This window comes from Falco rusticolus, chromosome 6 (assembly GCF_015220075.1).
Source record: "Falco rusticolus isolate bFalRus1 chromosome 6, bFalRus1.pri, whole genome shotgun sequence".
In the NCBI taxonomy this organism is placed as follows: Eukaryota; Metazoa; Chordata; class Aves; order Falconiformes; family Falconidae; genus Falco; species Falco rusticolus.
The window spans coordinates 59,790,465-59,811,041 of record NC_051192.1 but is presented as its reverse complement, the minus strand read 5'-3'; the positions used below and the strand labels follow the sequence as shown (position 1 = coordinate 59,811,041).

At 36.0% G+C, this 20,577-nt stretch overlaps 1 protein-coding gene across 1 annotated transcript in view; it reads right to left on the bottom strand.

Annotated features, from left to right (window-relative positions):
• The window catches only part of NBAS (NBAS subunit of NRZ tethering complex), a 183,471-nt gene that overhangs the window by 118,120 nt on the left and 44,774 nt on the right, over positions 1 to 20,577 (bottom strand). Inside the window, exons 22-31 of the mRNA XM_037391240.1 lie at positions 16,451 to 16,534; positions 15,652 to 15,805; positions 14,065 to 14,250; positions 12,899 to 13,072; positions 11,768 to 11,901; positions 10,965 to 11,027; positions 10,288 to 10,410; positions 8,724 to 8,826; positions 5,959 to 6,182; positions 1,036 to 1,148 (exon numbers count right to left, since the gene is read on the bottom strand). Coding sequence (XP_037247137.1) covers positions 1,036 to 1,148; positions 5,959 to 6,182; positions 8,724 to 8,826; positions 10,288 to 10,410; positions 10,965 to 11,027; positions 11,768 to 11,901; positions 12,899 to 13,072; positions 14,065 to 14,250; positions 15,652 to 15,805; positions 16,451 to 16,534 — 1,358 coding nt within the window. The remainder of the gene's footprint in view (positions 1 to 1,035; positions 1,149 to 5,958; positions 6,183 to 8,723; positions 8,827 to 10,287; positions 10,411 to 10,964; positions 11,028 to 11,767; positions 11,902 to 12,898; positions 13,073 to 14,064; positions 14,251 to 15,651; positions 15,806 to 16,450; positions 16,535 to 20,577) is intronic.

The following is a 20,577-nucleotide window of genomic DNA, read 5'->3' as shown; positions in this document are numbered from 1 at the left end:
GCGCCGGGGCCGGCCGGGCCCGAGGGGCTGACCGCAGCCCCCTGCACTGTGGACCGTAGAAGGGAAATGAAATCAGGGGTGAAGCTGAGCTTGGGAAGAAGGGATGGGTAGGGGGAAAGTGTTTTAAGATTTGGTTTATTTCTTATTACCCTACTCTGATTTTTGATTGGTAATAAACCAGTTTCCCCAAGTCAAGTCTGTTTTGTCCATGATGGTAACTGGTGGTGATCCCCCTGCCCTTATCCCGACCCACGAGCCTCTCACCGCATTTTCTCTCCCCTGCCCAGCTGAGGAGGGCAGTGACAGAGCAGCTTTGGTGGGCACCCGGCATCCAGCCAGGGTCAACCTCCACATAAAGCAGTGAACTAACTTTGTTTGGCACAATCTATAAGCAATAAAATACACTACAATACAGTCTATTTTCCCCTTTATCTCATTGTCCGTATTATCCTTTCTTTCCAACTTTTGTCCAACAACTTCCCATACCACTGGAGTCAGAGCTCCAAAACATTATTTAAAGTTTTAAACAAGTCATCAGAAGAAACACCTTGTGAAAGCTCATTTCTCTTGTCATTGGGTTTTACATACCTCAGAATGAAACAGCCCAGTGCAGACATGAGAACTGCCTACATGTGAAGTACCTCTCTCCCACCCATTACTTTAAAGCTCATCAGCAAATGAGCAAGGACAGATTATTTTGCAAATAAAAGGTGAGTTCAAACTATTTCTGATGAAGTTACCAGGAACTTCAGATACTCGGTAGTCTATTAAGAAGTTCTGCTAAAAAAGTCCCAAAACACAGACTCCAAATGCAGACATCTTTCTCATCTCACGTCAACAGAAGAATGTTTTTTTAAGAAAAACCCAATTTTTTGGTATGTGTCTGTAAGCTGTTTGGAAGCAGAAAAGAGACCTTTTTTTTAACCATGTAACATGAGTTTAACCATGTAACACTCATGCAATAGTAAACTATATTTCATGCATATTTATGCCCGTGATTCAAGTAATCACATAAAGAATGAAAATATGCAGTACCTTGTAATGGTAGTACTTTCACACCAAATTCTTCAAGGTAGCCAAGAGCACGAATGAGATCTAGCTCCTCCTGAATAGCACTTGGACAGTCTACAATAAGCTGTAGACAGCACCTAAAAAGGAAGGAAACAATTTTTTCTAAAAATTGTTAAATAAATTTGAAGTTAAATTTGTGGGAAAAGTTCAACTGTGAGTATGAAAAAACCCACCAAAACCCAACAGTAATTTACTGTGCTCATGGAACATCAAAATACTCACTAGTCCTGTAACACACACTGTAAGTGTCTGGCATTGTACCTCTGTCATGGCTGGCTAAACATTTTTATGAAATTCTATTCTTGGATTGCCACAATCTTCTTCACCTAGTTATGGTAAGAACATCACCTAAACCCTACTGAAATTAGACCTGCAATGAATTTAACAAAAGACATTGTAATATAAATGAATATGTAATTATTTAGGGAAGTATTTCTTGTATCACTACTGTGTTTTGGTGTTGCTACATAGTAGATAAAGACTGATTTGAATCCACTAAGATAAAAACGAAATTCTGCAAAAACTTGATTGGAAGTGAGATGTTAGAGCTACTGTCAAAAATTCAGTTTCCTTAACTAGGTTCAGCAAATGAAAACAAAGCTGATTAAAAAAGAAAACTATCAAAATTGCTCTGAAGATGTATATATGCAACTATTAATAAAATTTTACTTTAAGTAAACTTTTTAAAAATTTATGTTTTATAAATATTACATTAACATAATCAGATTTTACATATTTTTAAATAAAACTTGTATTCTGGTACAGCATATTCATAAGTAGTTTTATTAATAGATATTTTCAAAATATGCAAAATATTTCCACATGCAAAATAGCCTCAGTGTTTTAAAATGGCTTAATTCATCATACACATTAAACATATTTTGTTTGTGCAATTTGTTGTATGTTTTTTATCTCTACATGTTAAATAAGAAATAGCTATGTTTGCATAAAAAATAAAGTTGTATGGTAACTACATTCCCATCTGAACCCATCACATTTTTCAGGAGCACTGACAAACATTTTCAGGTAAAGCGGAAATTAAAACAGGAGCAGAAGGAAAAAGAACTTGCTAAAGAGAAGAAAAATATGTTCTGCCTGAAACAACCCCTACAGCAAGACTACTAGGAGACCTAAACTCTGTGATGAACACTCAGGGAGGTAAGTTAAGTTACCATGAAACAACTGGTTGGAAAAAAGTCAGAGAAGGACCAAAACAGCTTACTAAACAGAAGTAAACACATGGTCATACATTCATAGCAAGTATTTGAGCTATTATTTTGAAATCTGACCATAAAAACAGAGATAAAAGTTAATGACAGCAAACTTCTAAGATACTAAAAACAGTGATACTTTGTATTTCCAGAGTCTTCTAATGGAAAAGACTCTCAGTCAAAGACTGGTGGGGGAAGGGGGGGGGCGGGGCAGAATTAGAAAATAAACCTTAATTTTATAATGACATTAAATCACTTTTTCATAGCAATTATAGAATGGGTTGAAAGGACCCTTTAAAGATCACCCAGTCCAATACTCCCTGCAATGAGCAGAGACAACTTCCACTAGACCAGGTTGCTCAGAGGCCCACCCAATCTGACAACTTGAATGCTTCCATGGATGAGGCATCTACCACCTCTCTGGGAAACCTGTTGCAGTGCCCTCACTACCCTCACTGTAAAAAATTTCTTCCTCGTATCTAGTTTAAATCTACGTTCTTTTAGTTTAAAACCATTACCCCTTGTCCTGCCACTATACACTCTTGTAAAAAGCTTGTGTCCATCTTCTTATAAGATCCATTTAGCTACTGGAAGGCTGCTATAAGGTCTCCTGATGCCTTCTCCAGGCTGAGCAACCTCAGCTCTCTCAGTCTGTCTTCACAGGAGAGGTGCTCCAGCCCTCTGATTATTTTTGTGGCCCTCCTCTGGACTTGCCCCTACAGGTCTGTGTCCTTGTGTTGGGGGCCTCAGAGCTGAATGCAGTGCTCCCAGTGGGGTCTCACAAGAGCAGAGAGGGAGAACCACGTCCCTTGATCTGCTGTCACAGTTCTTTTGGTGTAGCCCAGGATACAACCGGCTTTCTGGGCTGCAAGCACACATCGCTGGCTCACATCCAGCTTTTCATCCACCAGTACCCCCACGTCCTCTGCAGGACTGCTCTCAATCCATTAACCACCAGTCTGTATTGATACTAGGGGTTACTAGGGGTTGCCCAGACCCAGGTGCTGGACTTTACGCTTGTCCTTGTTGAAACTCATGAGGTTCACAGGGGCCTACTTCTTGAGCTTGTCCAGGTCCCTCTGGATGGCATCCCACCCCTCAGGCCTGTCAACTGTACCACTCAGTCCAGTGTCATTGGCAAACCTGCTGAGGGGGCACTCAATCCCAGCGTCTATGTCATTGATGAAGATATTAAACAGTACTGGTCCCACTACGGATCCCTGAGGAACACCACTTGTCACAGATCTCCATCTGGACATTGAGCCGTTGAATGCTACCATCTGGATGAGGCCATCCACCAAACAGTCCACCCATTTAATCCATATCTCTCCAATTTAGAGAGAAGGATGTTAGGAGAGGGGGGGAACCATGTCAAAGGCTTTACAGAAGTCCACACAGACTACATCTGTGGCTCTTCCCTTGACCACTGATGTAGTCACTCCATCGCAGAAGGCTACTAGGTTGGTCAGGCAGGACTTGCCCTTGGTGAAGTCATGCTTCCTATCTCAAATCACCTCCCTGTCCTCAATGTGCCTTAGCATAGCTTCTAGGAGGATCTGCCCCACAACCTTCCCAGGCACAAAGGTGAGGTTACATTGCATTACAGTGCCACATGCAACAGCAAAGGACTAGACTGCTGACCCAAAAGGTCTGTTCCAAATAACCATGCATTTTGTTCCTGCTGCTCCAAAATGAAACAAAAAACCAACCAACCTCTCTGTGTCCTAACTTAGCCTAGAGGTGGCTTCTCTCCTACACATCAAGGAAATCCCACAACTACAGTATCCTCTCCCCATACAAGCAGCTAACACATAAACTTTAACGATGGCCATTATATGCACACAGATAAAATTCAGTTGTAATTTGGATACTGTAACAGTCTATGCATGTTTCATTGTGATCACAACTTTTTTACAGACTATCTAGTTGTCCTGGTATCCAAAATGTTAGAAAGCCTCAACTAATTTAAACATCTATATATTTATATAAATATTCATATATTTTAAAATAAAGTAAAAGCCAGTGACTCTTGGGCCTTTTCAGCCTCCAAAGCAAGCATATACCTAGAACAAACACTTATAAGCAATAATGATAGTCAATAAATTGCGCTTTCAATAAAAAGGTAGAAAGAGAGCTAGCATTTTTACTCCTGTAAAAGTGACCACCCTTCAACACTGACCTGAGGTAATAATGCCTTTACTAAAAAAGCAAACAACAAAATCCCACACAAATAAAGAAAGAAACCTTCATCCTCATCACATGTATTTATGAGAAAAACAAGCTGTGAGTGATTAGGGAGGAAAAAACCCAATGCTTTTTCAGTCATTGTCCAATTAAGTTATGGAGAATATAACTGTTACTCAAGGCAAAATGCAAAAGTATTCTTCCCTTAATCTCTAACAAAAAATATATGATTTGTCAATCCATAAAACTTACAATATTTTATTGAGGAAAACTTAATTTGAAAAACAATAATTACTTACAAATAGGTTGACTGTATTGCTGTAGTCAGTACTCAAAAATACCCCCACAAACTGGTAACGTGTAGTACATACCATTATGTGTCAAGATGAATTTGTATCTTGAAGGGAAGAAAAATAAGTAAACTTTTTTCTTGTAATTAGTAGGTCAGTATACTCACATTAAGTGAAAGTAGTACTTTATAAAGTTGACATGTCTTCCATTGTAATTGAAACAAATATTTTTGTTTGGTTATGGGATTTTCTTTTGGTTTTTTGGTGTTTGAGTTGTGGTTTTGCGTTTCTTTGGTTTGTTTGGTTGGGTGGGTTTTTTTTATTTTTGTTCTTTTTTTTTGTGTTTGTGGGGATTTGGGGGGGTTTTTTTGGTTTGTTTGTTTCTGTTTTTAATAAGTGCCTTAAGGAAAATTTATTTGGATTAACACATAACAATACCCATGGAAAAGCAAATTCTTAGAATAAAAGGGAAAGGCTGGAAATACTAAGACATGCTTCTATTTTAAATATTTACGGTAAGCCAAGGAATCAATCTTCTACATAGGTAATACCAAACTGTTTTACCTATCTGCATCTAATCTGTAAAAGAAAATACTTCCATGTCTAAATTTATACAAGAATGAACATTCACACTGCAACCTTCAAGGCTGCTCTATGGCTGAACTGCATTGTGAAGAATTGTCTTACTTCTTCATGCAACAAAGAGAGACAGATAGCCTCAAATGAACTCTCAGAATTGGAAAAGACCAAAACAATAAAAGTAATGAAAGAATCAGCAAATTGCTATTTTCTGTTGTGGTAGTAACCGGGGGCCACAATCGTGTTCAATGTCATAACGCGGAAAGGGTCCAAGTAACATGAGTGAAAACCTTCTTATCCACAGAGAAAGGCTTGCACATTTCTTCTTGTTCTTCAACCTGAATTCTGTAATAGATCACTCCATCAACCAGGAACTGCAATGGTGAACACACACACAAAGCAAGGGGTGGGGGAACCACAAAAAAAAAACCCAAAAAAACCCAAAAAAACAACACACCAGAAGAGTTTTGCAGAAGGCGAAAGTATTGTTTTGACTTACCATATAATTTTACAAGAAAAGAAATAAACTCACCTAAAATTCACCCCCTCTTACAGGGAAACAAAATTCACGTTTCAATTAAAAGAGCAATATGTATTTATGTATATCGTAATTGTAAATATACCTGGCCAAATCCATACAGCTATCTGTCAAGCTCGTTGAAGAATTGAAATATTCTCTGCCAGCAGCCAAAACTAGTTCAATACTTTTTGCATAGTTGACTCGGTACTGTGGCTTCCCTTTTGATGCACTTGGTAGATCCACTGACCAAACACTGCAATGCATCATTTGCCCAGCCAAGTGGATATTGTCTATACTGCTTGAGCATAAAAGACTTTCTGTGAATATCTAAAAGAAAGAACAATAATTCAACAGTCTGCAGGAGCAGCTTCAGATAAGCTTATCTGTGTTCTATGGAACAACCCCTTTTGATTAAAACAAGCAGAAAATAGAACTTTTATCAAGAAGAGGATTTCCAAAGGTAGTTGTGGCAGGGGGAGATTGTGGCCTCTGATTCAAATAGCCCCACTGAATGAGGGCAAAACCCCACTTGAGGAGCACGCGTAGGTAGCAAAAAACATCAGTGGTGCTATCTGAGGATGTGCACTAGTTTCCATTAGAACTGAGAAACTTGTAACCAATCCTGTACGTGAATGAAAATGAATATGCAGTACACTATGAAGGTAAAAAAATGAAAGTAAAGCTAAAATTAACTAATAGCTAATTATTTCTACTTCTGGGGGGAACAGGATGGGAGGGGGGGGAGGATGTGGCAAGGAACAACCAACACCAACTTATTGACTGCCTTTTTTACAGTGTGACTTCGAGGAAATTATTTATACCTGCATTCTGAGGTGTTAATAGGATGTACAAATCTGAAAAGGCAGTTCGGTATTAAGACCTTAAAACCAAGAATATACGTGAAAAAATGCTGTGTCCCTGAAGAAAGTAAAATATTTAGAACTCAGCAAATAAGATGGTTTTTAAGTTTGAATCAAGACTATCTTCAAAGCATGCATACCAATATGCATACCAGCACCTGCCACAAAACACCTAACTATTACTTTCAGGTCAAAGTTTTGCCCACTTCAAGATGCTCAAAATAATCTCAATTTCTTACAAAAACAAATTTACTTTTTTTTAAAACACAGCCGGTATTGTCCTAATGAAGAGCAATATATGCATTTAATCATTTCAGAAAATATCACAGCTGCAACAATATGGCCTTTATAAAAAGTTTTAAATTTCTTAACAAATTAAATAGAGTCAATGAGTCATAGTCAAGCCCCAGTTGAAGGGACCTCAAAAGGTAATCTGGTCAGAACTTTCATGGGAAAGGGGGCATAAATGAAATTATCTAGCACCCTGTCCAACTGCGTCTGAAATTAAAGCATTTATTCACTAGAAAGAACCTCTGCAAATCATCTTATACTCTGGGAAAGGAACATAGTTAGTGCTTCTTAAAAAGCATCATACAATTGGATCATATTCCATTTCACAATACATTAATCCTCAAGGAACAGTGAAAGATGCAAAGTATGATAGCTGACACTTTTTTCCTTAAAGATCACATACATACATCTTACCCCTCTCAAAATGTATGGACATTAAGTCCTTGAGGAGGACAGGATTCACTTTGCATGCAAGCAGAATAGAGTAAGCATCACGCTAAAAAAAAAAATATCCCCATAAAACCTCACATATGATTGCAAATCCTTAATGCCTCAATTTATCAATTTTCTAATTATCAAAGCATAATTGGATACAACGGCACTACATTTTAAAGGATTTGCAGCATTCCTACATGAATTTTTTCAAAACTCTTTGTTGTGGTGGGGTTTTTTAATCATATAGTATAGAGGTTAAAAAATAATTTAATATTAATCAAAATATTAAAAACAGAAAAAATCAAATGCTATTATTTTCAGAATTCTCTAGTACTGTAATTTTTTTAAATGCACTTAAAAAAAAAAATCCAAGTACCATAAGCCACAGCCTATCACAAAAGCATGACCATTAAATACAATGCAGTTCTCTTTGAGCAACACTAAACTGTAGAACTACAGAAAAATCATGACTTTTTTTTCCATACAGGTTGAATAGCATTGCTTTTTCAGTTCAGGGTTTTTTTTCTAATTTGCTTTCAAAACTTCTCCCAAGAGCTAATCAGACTGTTAGCCATAAGCAATTAAATCTGCCAACTGCAGTAAAACACCTTAAACTTTTAAAAGATGTGACTATTTAAATACCAATTATAGTGGATACGGCACATCCTATAAAAAACTGCAGGCTGTTGAAGTGAAAATGCAGATAAATGACACGTCACAGCAAATTCTACATTAGTCTAATAAAAGCCCTTTGAAATATTAATCACATACGTTTTGGATTTACGTACATGCAAGTTTGGTAGGTTTTTTCCTTCAATGAAATTAGATTTTTTTTACCTCACATTATTTTACCTCAATTACAAGCAGTAGAAAGTCCATAATCCTATAATAATCTTGGATAATGTTATCAAACCAGAACTTCATGTTTAAAAAACATGCTTGGCTAAAGATAACACTTAGCTAAAAGATTGTTTATTTTCATTAGTTTTAAGAGTTTAATACTAAACACATTTGTACATACAATTATAAAGTCTCAGGAAGTTGACTTCATCTAAAGAAAGTTTAAATCTAGAAAAAATTTCCTGTATATTTATTAGAGGAGCTTTTGATGAAATGAATTAACACAGGAAGTTTCTGACTTGAATGAAAATACTGTAAAAAAGCCAGCAGACAACCAAGTAACACAACACATGAAAATGTATTTAGATTTGTGAGCAACAATATGAAATGAGGATTTGTAGCTTACTTGGGACATAAATCAGGAAGAAAAAATAAAACTCACCTCATAGCAAGTATCTGAATGTAAGCATGTATATACTTTCTGCTGCATGTCTAACATATCCTGGAGCAATTCCTTCCAGTGTGTCTCACTGACAGATGGTTGCCTACAAACATTTTTAAAATTAAATATTCTCTTCCTCAACAGACTTAAAGAAAAGATGTAGATGCACTACAGTTCTATCACCAAAAATATGAATTTTCACAAACAGTATTTAAATCTTTAATTGGACTTTTAACGAGAAGTGATTTAAAGACAGAATGCTTTTAATATTAATTAACATTTAAACAGTGTCTGTGGGATAAAATTGATGATAACAGTGTAGTACCCAAAGTGTTTTTTCTGTGGAATAACACAGAGATTTAAGCAATCTTTATCAAAATCCCTCAAGTAGGTTTTGCTAATTTCCAGCAGTACATCAAAAAGCTGGAAGTGCTAACTTCATACTGATCCAAGAACAGCTGGGTAAAAAGTTTTTAACAGCAACTGAGAATCATTAAAGTGCTGTTCATTATAAGCAATCTTAAAGAACTAATCAATTGCATGCAAGCACAGAAGAATACAGCTGCAAGTTTATTTTGTTCCTTAAACTGGAATGTTATTCAGATTCTTGACCCTCTGATTCCACACATCTGTTTACTCACAAAGCTTCCTTTACAACCTCATGTGCTCTATCAAAACCTTTCATAGAGTTTTTACTACTAAGGTTTTTTGACATTATCTTGAGCCTTTCCAATTAAAAGACTTGAAGGTACACAGACTAGTCCAGCTAATAGCGATTTTCTCATGTGGCATTAGCTTTTGTTTTGGCAAAGCAAAGGGTCTCCACAAAATAATTTAGAAAATAAATCAACATTTTTCCTACAGAGGCATTAACTTGATCTTTCTAAAGCAATGTTTTTACAAGTCTTAAAGCTTTCAGTACGTCCAAGCGAAATGCTACTCTACCATCACCAATACACTGTTGTGCACATTTACTTTAAATACGAGAAATACATAACTAAGAGAAAGAAAAAGAAAAAAACAACAAACCACAGTGAGCTGTATAATAATTCGTCTACAGTTGGAAGACAAATTAAATGTAGTTTTTCTTAAATAGAAAATTTGAAAAATTATACTGGAAATATAAGAAGTAGAATCAATACATACAATCAATAAATTGCCCTATTACAAGAGCTCCTAAGAAAACACATCAAAAACCAGAAACTATTATTTTACAAATCCTACACTTACAATAAAATTTCATAGGTCTTAAAGAACTTCATTTACAATACGTTAACTTCTACTATTCATGATCTTACAGTATTTTGCAGCCAGTACACCTTTTAGGCAATACACAAACATATTGAGATAGGTTTAAAGCAAGACAGTTCTTTGAATGTGGAGATTGCAGCCAGAACACTAACCATGTTAATCATCAGTTTAAGAAATGAGTTTTATGTGCACCGTGTTTAGTTTGTACACTACAGCTCCCTGCTGCAAAACAGGCAGGGACGCTCCCTGACAATAAGTACTGTTACCTTACCGTCCTTTCCCCCTTATCTCCCATCCCCCTTTGAATACTAACTTGCGACCTGTGTGCCTTGTCAGCCTAACCATCAGCTTCCGTGCCTCCTCTGCATTGTCTTTTGTGTCTTTCACGAAGGAAACAGGTTTCTGAAGTTCATGTTTCTCCAACAGCTCTGACACACTGTAAATAAATAGTCAACATTTTTGAATCCTGCACAGTTGTACAACTACCTCTACCTTAGCGGTTTTAAAGCTGTCTCAGACAATGTACTGCAAATGCAAACAGTCTCTATAAAGTCTATAAAAGTATGGATTAGCCAGAGTAACAGTATTTATTAAATACATTTTTTAAAAAATTTTAAAAAGCTGTAGGGTAAATGCATATCACCAACAAGTTTTCCCTTATTCAAAGCATTACGGAGTATCATGACCAAAACAAATCTCCAGGGTAACCTTCCTCTCCCTTTATAAAACAAAAACCAACCAACCAAAAAAACCACAAACACAACCAAAATTACTTGTATTCCAAGGAAAATACCCATGCAGTTTTACAATATTCAAAAAAATAAAACCATTCAAAATTTCATAATTTATGACCACAAAAAACTTACATATTATCTTGTTGACAGCATTAAAACCAAGGAAAATATTCTTGCTACTTTCTTGTCATAAAAATATTCTTGGCTATGCCTAATGACTTCTGTAAGAATACATTATTTTCACAAAATTAAATACCTAAGGATTTGTTCCAGTTCATCTACTTTATCATGAAGAGTGTTCGTTTTATCTGTCTCAGGCCTGCAAAAAAATATACAATTAACATTATATATATATATACACACACACACTACTTGTAATTTCTTCATGTAATCCCTATTACATAGACGTACAGATAAGCAGTTTGAAACATTCCTTGATGAAAATCAAATATATGTTCACTTGAAAGAATAAAACTGTTGGCTTCCTGCTGGAAGGATAGCTAAAATTGAGGGGTCCCTCGGTCTCCAAAGAACAGAACTTTTCCTTCTTCCTAGACTTTTCTCAGGCTCTCTCCTTCCTACATGTAAAAGATACTGGGGAGAATAGCTTACATCCCTTCCTCATGCTTTCACTTTCTCAAGAATTACTTATCCTTCATATAGATCTTCCATACTGAGACCTCTCTCATAGGGCCATATTGCTGATTATAGCTAAGTGTGAGACACCACTAACAGTAAGTCGTCCAACAAGACAGCACTAACAGCCAGTCCAACTCACTAGGCTATAAAAGCCTAAGATTCTAATACAGAAGCCTTGGTCTAGGCTGCTACTTTAAATCCTGTTTTGTTGCGTTATCTGGTAGAGTACATATACAGCACAAGCACACACAGACGCACACACACACAGATGCACACACACACGGCAACTCACACCAGGACAGAAAATTCCAGTAACATCATCTCTCCTTTTGTGACTTAACAACTACTTCTGAAGCATTACTTCACAACTGTATTTAACATACCTAAAATATTTACAAATAGCTAGCTGAAAATGTTTACCCATATCCTCTTTGTGGAAGGCATTCCAAAATATCATAACAGAGCGCGAGCTGGTCATCTCGTTCACAACTATAAATACATTCCAATGCTGTAATCATAAGCTGGTCTTGATCAGAAATAATTTTTGGCTGACACTAACAAGAAAAGAAAGCACATTATTTTTAGTTTTCTGTTTCTAATTCAACAGTCAAGTTTCTTCTGGATAGATAAAGATACGTATTCCAAGTAAATGAATTGTCTTTAGTTGTAAGTATAACATCTCCTGCTAACAACTGAGTGAAGTACCTGTTGAAGTTACAACATGAAACATAATTTGGCTGGTTTCCTACACTGCACATGCTTGAAAGAACAGTAGTACGCCATTATACCCTTCTTGAATTTGAGAGATGGAGAGGGTGCAGGGCGGAGGAAGGCAACTGCTGCAAACATTTGTCACATTTATTTAATATGTACAACAATAACAATACACATAAAATAGCTGTAGTTTTGCTTCACTGACTATTTTCTGTCTATACACTTAGAATGTTCAGTAGTATGCAAAAATGTGCTTATGTGACCTGGAATAATTATTCAAAATGTAGAAGCAGCATGAAATACTCACATGGAAATTAACTTCAACACTTATTCATTGAACTCTTGGGTCCATCCTAATGGCCCCCATTTTATTCTTTACATTTGTTATGGAAAGACAGGGGCAGGGGCAGCAGGGGAGTGGAATAACTTTAAGTGCACTGCTAGTAACTTTTTTTTCCTCAGGCGAAATCAGATAAAATTGGAAACTCTTCCTTATCCATTTTTTAAAAAGTCAAAATACCAGGGATTTACTTTAAACACATCACCAGAAAATTACTTCAAGAAGAATCTTTACAATAATTTTTGTTCTACTAGGTCAAGATGATATTTACATTAGTTTGACAATCTTATCAAGGACAGTTGATGCATTATAACTTACGCTGCAATATTTTTTAATTAAATGTTTTGGAAAACGTAACAAATACTTGGTCCAAAAAGAAGGGAAATATCAGAGAAACAATCAGATTTAGAAGATTAACTAACCCTATTTATGAATTCACCTGTTCAATACAGAAATTTCTTAATAAACCAGTAGAATCATCAAGGCTCTACACTTACAGCAGGTTTTGAATTCTGAAATATCTTCAGAGGTAGCCTCAGGTCTTCCTTTGCCAAGGTTACTAAATATTCTTTTAAAAGTGAATTTGCAAGACCGGGGGACTGATTTTCACAGCGGTGGAGAAAAGGGATCATCCACTGGTAAACATTATTCACATATTTTTCATCAGAGGACTGGAAAGCACAATGAATTAGAAAACAAAAAAGAACAAATTCAGTTTCATTGTCCAAAACAAACAAGAAAACAAAAAAAAAAAAAAACCAAACCCAAAGTATTTTGATCATTACAACTGCAACAGCATCTTCACCTATCACAAACAACAGCTGAAGCATGACATTTACCACTGCTGCACAGATCACCGCATCATAAAACACTGAAATAATCCATCATCTTTCTGCTGCCCAATGGCTTGGGGAAAGCAAGCAGTACAGAAGTAAAGCCCACTGCATGAGGAAAGCCTAGTTGTCTTCCTCCTACAATTTCATAACGAGTGAAAGCTCGGCTTGCGTTCATGTCAGAGTAGCATTACTTTCAGCATGCAAGAATGCAAGACAGAAAAACAAATGACGAGTGGTTACATAAATCCTAGCAAAAATTTGAAAGTTCTGAGCATTATCTTCTCATACTTAAATATTTATTATTTGACTGAATTTCAGAGCCCTGTTCAATCTCTAGGTGTTTTTCAAACTTTCCAAGAGGTTGAAATGCCATGCGCAGGCTGAACGCAGGGAAGACAAAAACCACATATATGCTGCAGAGGCAAATATTAAGATTTTTTGCTAATATTTAAAGACACCAAAAAATATCCATGGAAAAAATTCAGTGTTGTTGCATCTGCAGCACCATTGACAGTGACACTAAAGATCCTTTAGAAAGGGTCAATGAAGAAGCAATTCACAGCTTTCAAAAGACTAGATTCATTACTGTTTAGTCCTGTGCCTAGGATAAAGAACAGGTCTTTAAGAAAACCAAGACATTTTAACTTTTGTTAAAAACAGATAAAAACCCCTCCACTACAACAAAAAAGCAACAACAGAAGTGTTGAATTCAAAATGAAGTTTCACCAGAAAAATGTCAGCCACAAACAGTATCTTTACATAGGATCTAGGATAACCTGAATTACTGGAAATCAAGGTATACTTACTGCTTTATTCACAACACTTACATTCCTCATCAACAGTCTCAGCTTTTCAATGTCTTTCATCTCCAGAAGTTCCTTCAAAGTTAAGGTTCGATCACCATCAGTCTCATAAACTATTGTCTCAAGAGTGATCAGATTGTCACAAAGCACCTGCAGACCAGGAATATTCCTCTCCATGCCAAGACGAACAAGGGACAGAGCACAGTCCACCTGAAAAATAATTAAAAACTCTGCTGTACAACTGTTTGCTAAAAATCAACTTCAAGTCTGATCTGTGTCCTGTTTCTGTGTCTATTTTCTTTCCGTTTTTGTTTAATAGGCAATTCTAAGTTCCTAGAAGTTTTTGTAGACTATATTCCTACATGGATTGCTCTTCTCAGCTTTATAAAGTCCAAATATAGTTTTTAATCTTAGTGGATGACACCATTATAGGCTTTTGACCCAGATGCATCTCACTAATGCATGTAAATTAGGAGAATACTATTCCTTCTGGAGACCACACACACAGATACATCAACTCATCTCACTGCACAGAATATAAAGGAATGCTTTAAACTAAGATAATCAGTTAACTGACTGAAGTTATGAAAACCTCTGCATGTAACATGACTTTTCTAGCTGACCATGAATTAATAATTTTAATTATTGCATTTCACTTCACAGAGAACAGTGACAGTTTTTTCCCTGGTGACCAAAAATGCCTCTATATGGAAGATTCTATTTCAATTTCAGAGAATGCAAGATTGGCTGTAAGTATTCAGTGAGGCAGACATAGGTCTGGAAGAGAAGAACACAATTTCATTTATATGTTAGTAAAATAACTGATCCTTGGAAGTTACTTTTATTTCCATACCTACTGATAGGCTGTTAAGATCACAGCAAACTATGATGAAAGAGACTTGGAGGACTATAAACTTCAAGAATAAAAAAACTCCTCCATCAGAACTAACTCATAGTTCCAGCCAACCTCCTTTCCATGCAGGTAAATTAGCTTGTGAAGCAATAAAATACCAGAGCACGTCAGTGGTGAGCTCTCTTCTTACTTGCAATGCTTGTCTTTACCACACAGATCTTCAAACATTTTGAAAAATATGAAGAAAATAAAAGCAAAAATAAGCTGCATGGTAGTCCCACAGACACACAAATAACCTACCAGAAAGCAATGATGACAGTACTACATATTGGCATACGACAGTGACACATGTGACTGTCACTTATCGATACATATGACACTGTATCATGCAACAGATAAAACCATGTTTCTCAATACCCTGTGCACCAAATTCCCTCCCTTGGTTACAAACATAAAATGTAATGGTGAATATTTTCCATGGACTACAGAAGTGCTACGATCTGCTGTGGTAAGCCAAGTGAAAGGCAATCTACTAGCTTCTTGGTCATTCCTACAGATCAATTATTTGGCTAAGTAAACTTTGGGGCAAACATTAAAAAAAAAAAAAACCAACAACAAACCAAGTACTTCAAAAGCCATAACAAAGATTGAGACAGTGTATGTCACCAAGCAAAAAGCAGCCCGTTAACACACGATTCTGCTGAAGAAGGCTGGTCAGCCTGAGTCAGCCATCACTATTTTTTCACTGCTATTCTCACCTGCATTGCATATTTTTCAATTTCCTGTGCTCTGCTCAAATACCAATCAGTAACAAGATTAACTGAAAGGTCAGTAGTCCTGTACTTCAGTAACTCATGTTGCATTTCATACAGAAATTCGCCTTCATCTTGTAAAGTTGGTTCAACAATTACCCTTAAAAAAAAAAAAAAAAAAGAGTCAGCATATGTTTAAGTGTAGATTTGTTTGTATTTTTTTCACATCAGTCTTTTCCTATATTTTTCTGGTCGTTCTGAAAGAAAATGATACAATCAACCTACCACTACACCAATTATTTCATGAGATTCAAATGCCAATCACAGCAAATATTCATTTTTGTCAGCAAAGTGACAAGTAAGAGTTTCAAAACATGATGCAGATCACGAAAGAAAGAATCCTCTCTACTAAAGACAAACCTCTGCTTCCCATCTGTTCCTCACACAGCAAGAGGCAGTTTTGTGATCCATTAATGCTGCTATGACAACATTACAGCTGACAAATAAGGGGGCAGGAGAAAATAAATAAATAATTCAGGAATTCCAAGAGTAACCTCCCTCCCCCGGCTACCATGCATTTACAAGAGGCATGCATCACACAATCAATCCAAACATAATGCTTTAATATTAAAGAGTATTTGCTCAGTCAGTCTCACTAAGAAAGCTTAAAACACAAGTCAGCATGTACAAAATTAAGAAGTGAGTCCTACTGGGCATTTCCCACATTTTAAAATTAATAAGTAAATTCCTTATTTGAAACACACATAAATATAGAAAAAACTTTTTGCTATTTCTACATACTTACCTGCATTCTGCTTTTTCACACCAATCTTCTTCACGATGTTTCTGCTCATTCCAAGGAAGAATTTTCAATGTCCCCTGTTTGTAACTGGTATAACAGAAAAAAAGCTTTACACAATTTTTGGGATTGTAGGTTTTTTGTTGTTTTTTTTTTAACTGTGATGGCATTCAATTAATGGAATACAAAGCACACATGCTCATTATGAATTCACTGAAATACTTGTATCATTCAACTACAATATCAATTCTTTAAAAGATTTATCACTTTTTAATGCAGCTTTACAAGTGTGATTTTACCTGTATATTACCTGTAAAAACACATATTCTACCTGTATCATTAAAGATCCACTAAAAAAATTAATTTTCTTACTGGCCATACCTTAAAAAAAAAAAAATTAAAAAAGGAAAATCTCCACTATATGCTTTAAGAACATTTACAACTTCACAGTAAGTAATCTGAATTCATATGCTGTCATGGAAGAATGAAATAAGTAAAAACTTGTGATCTTCACAGCATAAAAAAATACAATTCTTCACATTTTAGCACAAATCCTTGTACTGAAACGAAACAAGATATGCCCTGCTGTACTAATCTTCTCAATTAAGTTTTATGTGGTTTTCTGACTACAAACTTCGACGGTGAAACACTCTCTAAATATCGATGTTGAAGGGGGTGGGGGGGAAATCCATTTAAGATACAGATTAGAACGCTATGGGCTACTAATACAATGATTAGTTATGACTTGCTGCTGTAGCCTAGTTGTTTAAGCAGCATAAAACCCAAGAAAACCATGTCAAGCTATACAAACTAAGGAGGAAAAGTCATATAGGTTATGGCATTTGTAGAAATAAGAAACAAACCACGTACAAAGTAAAGACATTAACGTTCCAGCATACTGTAGCAATAAGCTATTTTAAGTCTCATTCATTTTCTCCTAACCCTGATTAATAAACACCAATAGTACATGGACAATTCCTATTTATAAGTTAGCAACTGACATGATCTCCACATCTCTTGAAGGGCAGCACTGTAACTCAACAGCTTAACAAGAAACAAAACTCCAACAAACAAATCAATTGCACAATGTAGTAAGAGTCAAAACAACAAACTAAGAATTAGTTACTACATTTCATTTAGCAACAGCCATTAAACACATTTAACAAAAACAGACATATCCATGATAACTGCCCTGCACTGTACACATACACGCTTCTGCCTGGAGGTCAGCCACCCTTTCTTTCCCCCTTAAATGCACTAACAAATACCCTGTGTTTTATCACATTAATTCCTACTCTCCAAATGAAACACACAGTAGAAATCCAGCAATAAATTGGCAGAGACAGATCTGCAGGCTATAAGACTCAAAAGAAAGGAGGGGAGAAGATGGAAGACTGCTAATTCCCGAGTTTCAGCTATAGTAACATCTGTGTTCAATTCCAATTCAGTTGGACAGAATGTTCCACAATTATCTTTATAATTAGGCACCACGTATTAACATCACTGAAAATAATTAATAAATAAAACTACAAATTAAAATTTATGATATAAGCACCAGGAATAAAGTTACTTCCAGATTCTGGAAAGATTCATCATCAGCCCATGTATTCTGGGGATGGGGGGAGGGGGGCTATTCTGTAAGTCTTAAATAACATCATTTATCAATTAATTTTAAATATTATTATTTAAAACTGGGCTCAATAACTAAGTAAAAAAGGTCACATTTCACATGTCAAACATAAGAATGTTGTTATTGAAGACCTAGTCTGCAGTGAAAAAGTCCTCTCTATCAGTTGAAATGTCAAATAACAGAAAAGGCAAAGTGTGATTAACACTCCCTTCCAAAATATAAAATCAAGACAGCAAAACCAGGTCTTTATATAATCAATAACACTCTCCTTTCCTATGTTCTATTAAACATAAAAGAAAACTGGACAAAATTTTATTGCCCAATACAATTTCTTTTCATAGCAAAATTACTCTATTCACTTCCCAGTAGGCTTAACAAGGTATTTCAAGAGGGGATTGGCTGGTTGGTTACTTTATTTGGGGAAGGCCTTTTTGTTTTATTTTCTTAATCTTAACACACCTTCTTTACTGGGGTGGAGCAGACACACAAGACCTTTTACACAGCAAGGACAGTCAAGGGTTTCATTTAGAAGCTGTTTCAAATAACATCTACAAAATTGTAGCAGAACTACTATGAGAGAGTAACAGTAAGACAGGAGATTTTCAGGTAACAACTCCAATTTCCTGTTACAGATAGCTTTTTCCCCCAAATGTTAGCTACACATACTAATGCCTTAACTAGTGTTCTGCTTCCAAGAACTGTAACATTTAAGATTTTGTTATTTTATGGTTTAGAGGTTTTTTTTAAAAAAATTATTTAATATACAGTAACAAGAAGAGTAAATGTTTAAAATAAAAAGAAAAAATCTCTACTACAGTATAGGCCTGTAAGAACTTAACTACATCAAATAATTTCAACAACCTTTTATTCATAAACATTGGGGTAAAAAGAGATTCAGTCACTGGCAAGGACCAGTTGACAGTGGAAGCTCTCAGAGGAGCCCAAGGGCTTGAGCAGTTTCAGAAGCTGAAGAATCACAAAGGCATGGTGAGAGGAGCATTCACACCACATCTTGCCCTGCCCTTAGTCTCCTTCCCATAGCTCCACTAAAAACAGCATGAATAACCTGGGTAACCTGTAAAACAAAAGTTAACCCCTCTCTGTCAGTCTCTCTCATGCATCTCATAAGACAACACATTGGTTGAGTCACATCCATGGAGGTATGTTAAAGATGTGTAGATGTGGACCTTAGCGACATGGTTCAGTGGTAGACTTGGCATTGCTACATTAACAGTTGGACTCCATGATCTTAAGGGTCTTTTCCAACCTAAATGATTCTATGATTCTATTAAAGAGAACACAGACTGTGCCCCTACCCCTCTTCCAAACATTGGCTTTTGCATAAGTCTCTGAAACACCTAACTGATGGAGAAGCAATAGGGGAGAGACACGTGACAAGTTAATAATTATATCAAGATCCATTACAAAATCGCAAGTACCATTTATTGTATTTACTCTGAAAGCAAATTCCTGTTCCAAGTAGTCAGTTACAGACTGTTCACAGCTCTGTAAAGTAAGAGCATCCCATTTGAGTAAGTCTTTTCATATAAACTCAGAGCCTGAGGAGAAACTTTTGGGAAAGCTGCTTTGGTTTAGATGCTCCTTCACTGGTTGTTTTTGTTGTTATTGAGAGAAAGAAGTCATGCAAAAGAGTAAGGAAAGAGGTACAGATATTTAATGGATATTTACCCTTCAAAATTTTCCTCTTTTGGCTAACAAAGTATTAAAACAGAAAATCACTAGAAATAAGCCAAGACAGCTGAAGTTCACAGCACAAATTTAAAGCCACCCATGCATGAATATAGGATCTGAATGACAAGACATTCCAGAATTCACACACACTCTCCTAATGCTAGTATCGCTCAGTATGAGACCTGAAGGGGAAAACAAACAAACAAACAAACAAAACACCACCACCACCAAAAGAAAAAAATAAAAACGTCTACTGATCTGTAGATCAGTAAAATCTGTACTGTACTGCCAAATACTACATTGAATATGTTCTTAATTAAGCAGCCACATCCTACATACTTGCCATAAACGTGGCAAAGTTACATTGTGGAATTACAGATCCAGTTCAGAAATTGTTTCTGAACACGTTCAGTAGCACAAAAGGCTCATAATTAAGGTTGGCAAAACTTGCAAATTTTCTTAACTGACCTGAAAATCAGGATGAATGTTTCTTCCCTCCAGTTATTCTTAACATCATTAACTCAATTTCCTGACTCTGATAAACAATTATTAGAGACTGAACAATTTATCTTCTATGCAAGCAAGAATTATCCACCCACCCTAAAATCAAAAGTTATGTAGTTATTGTGTTATTAACTCTTCTTTTTGCAAACTGATGCAGTCACCTATCTGGCCCTTCTCCCCAGCTCATTTCAGAAAACAATATGTATTTCCTTCTCCCCATCTAAAAGCAGGTATTCTCTTCCCTATTCCTGTAACAGAAAAAACACCTGAGTTTGTCTTTAAACTTAACTGCTTTAATATTTTTTTA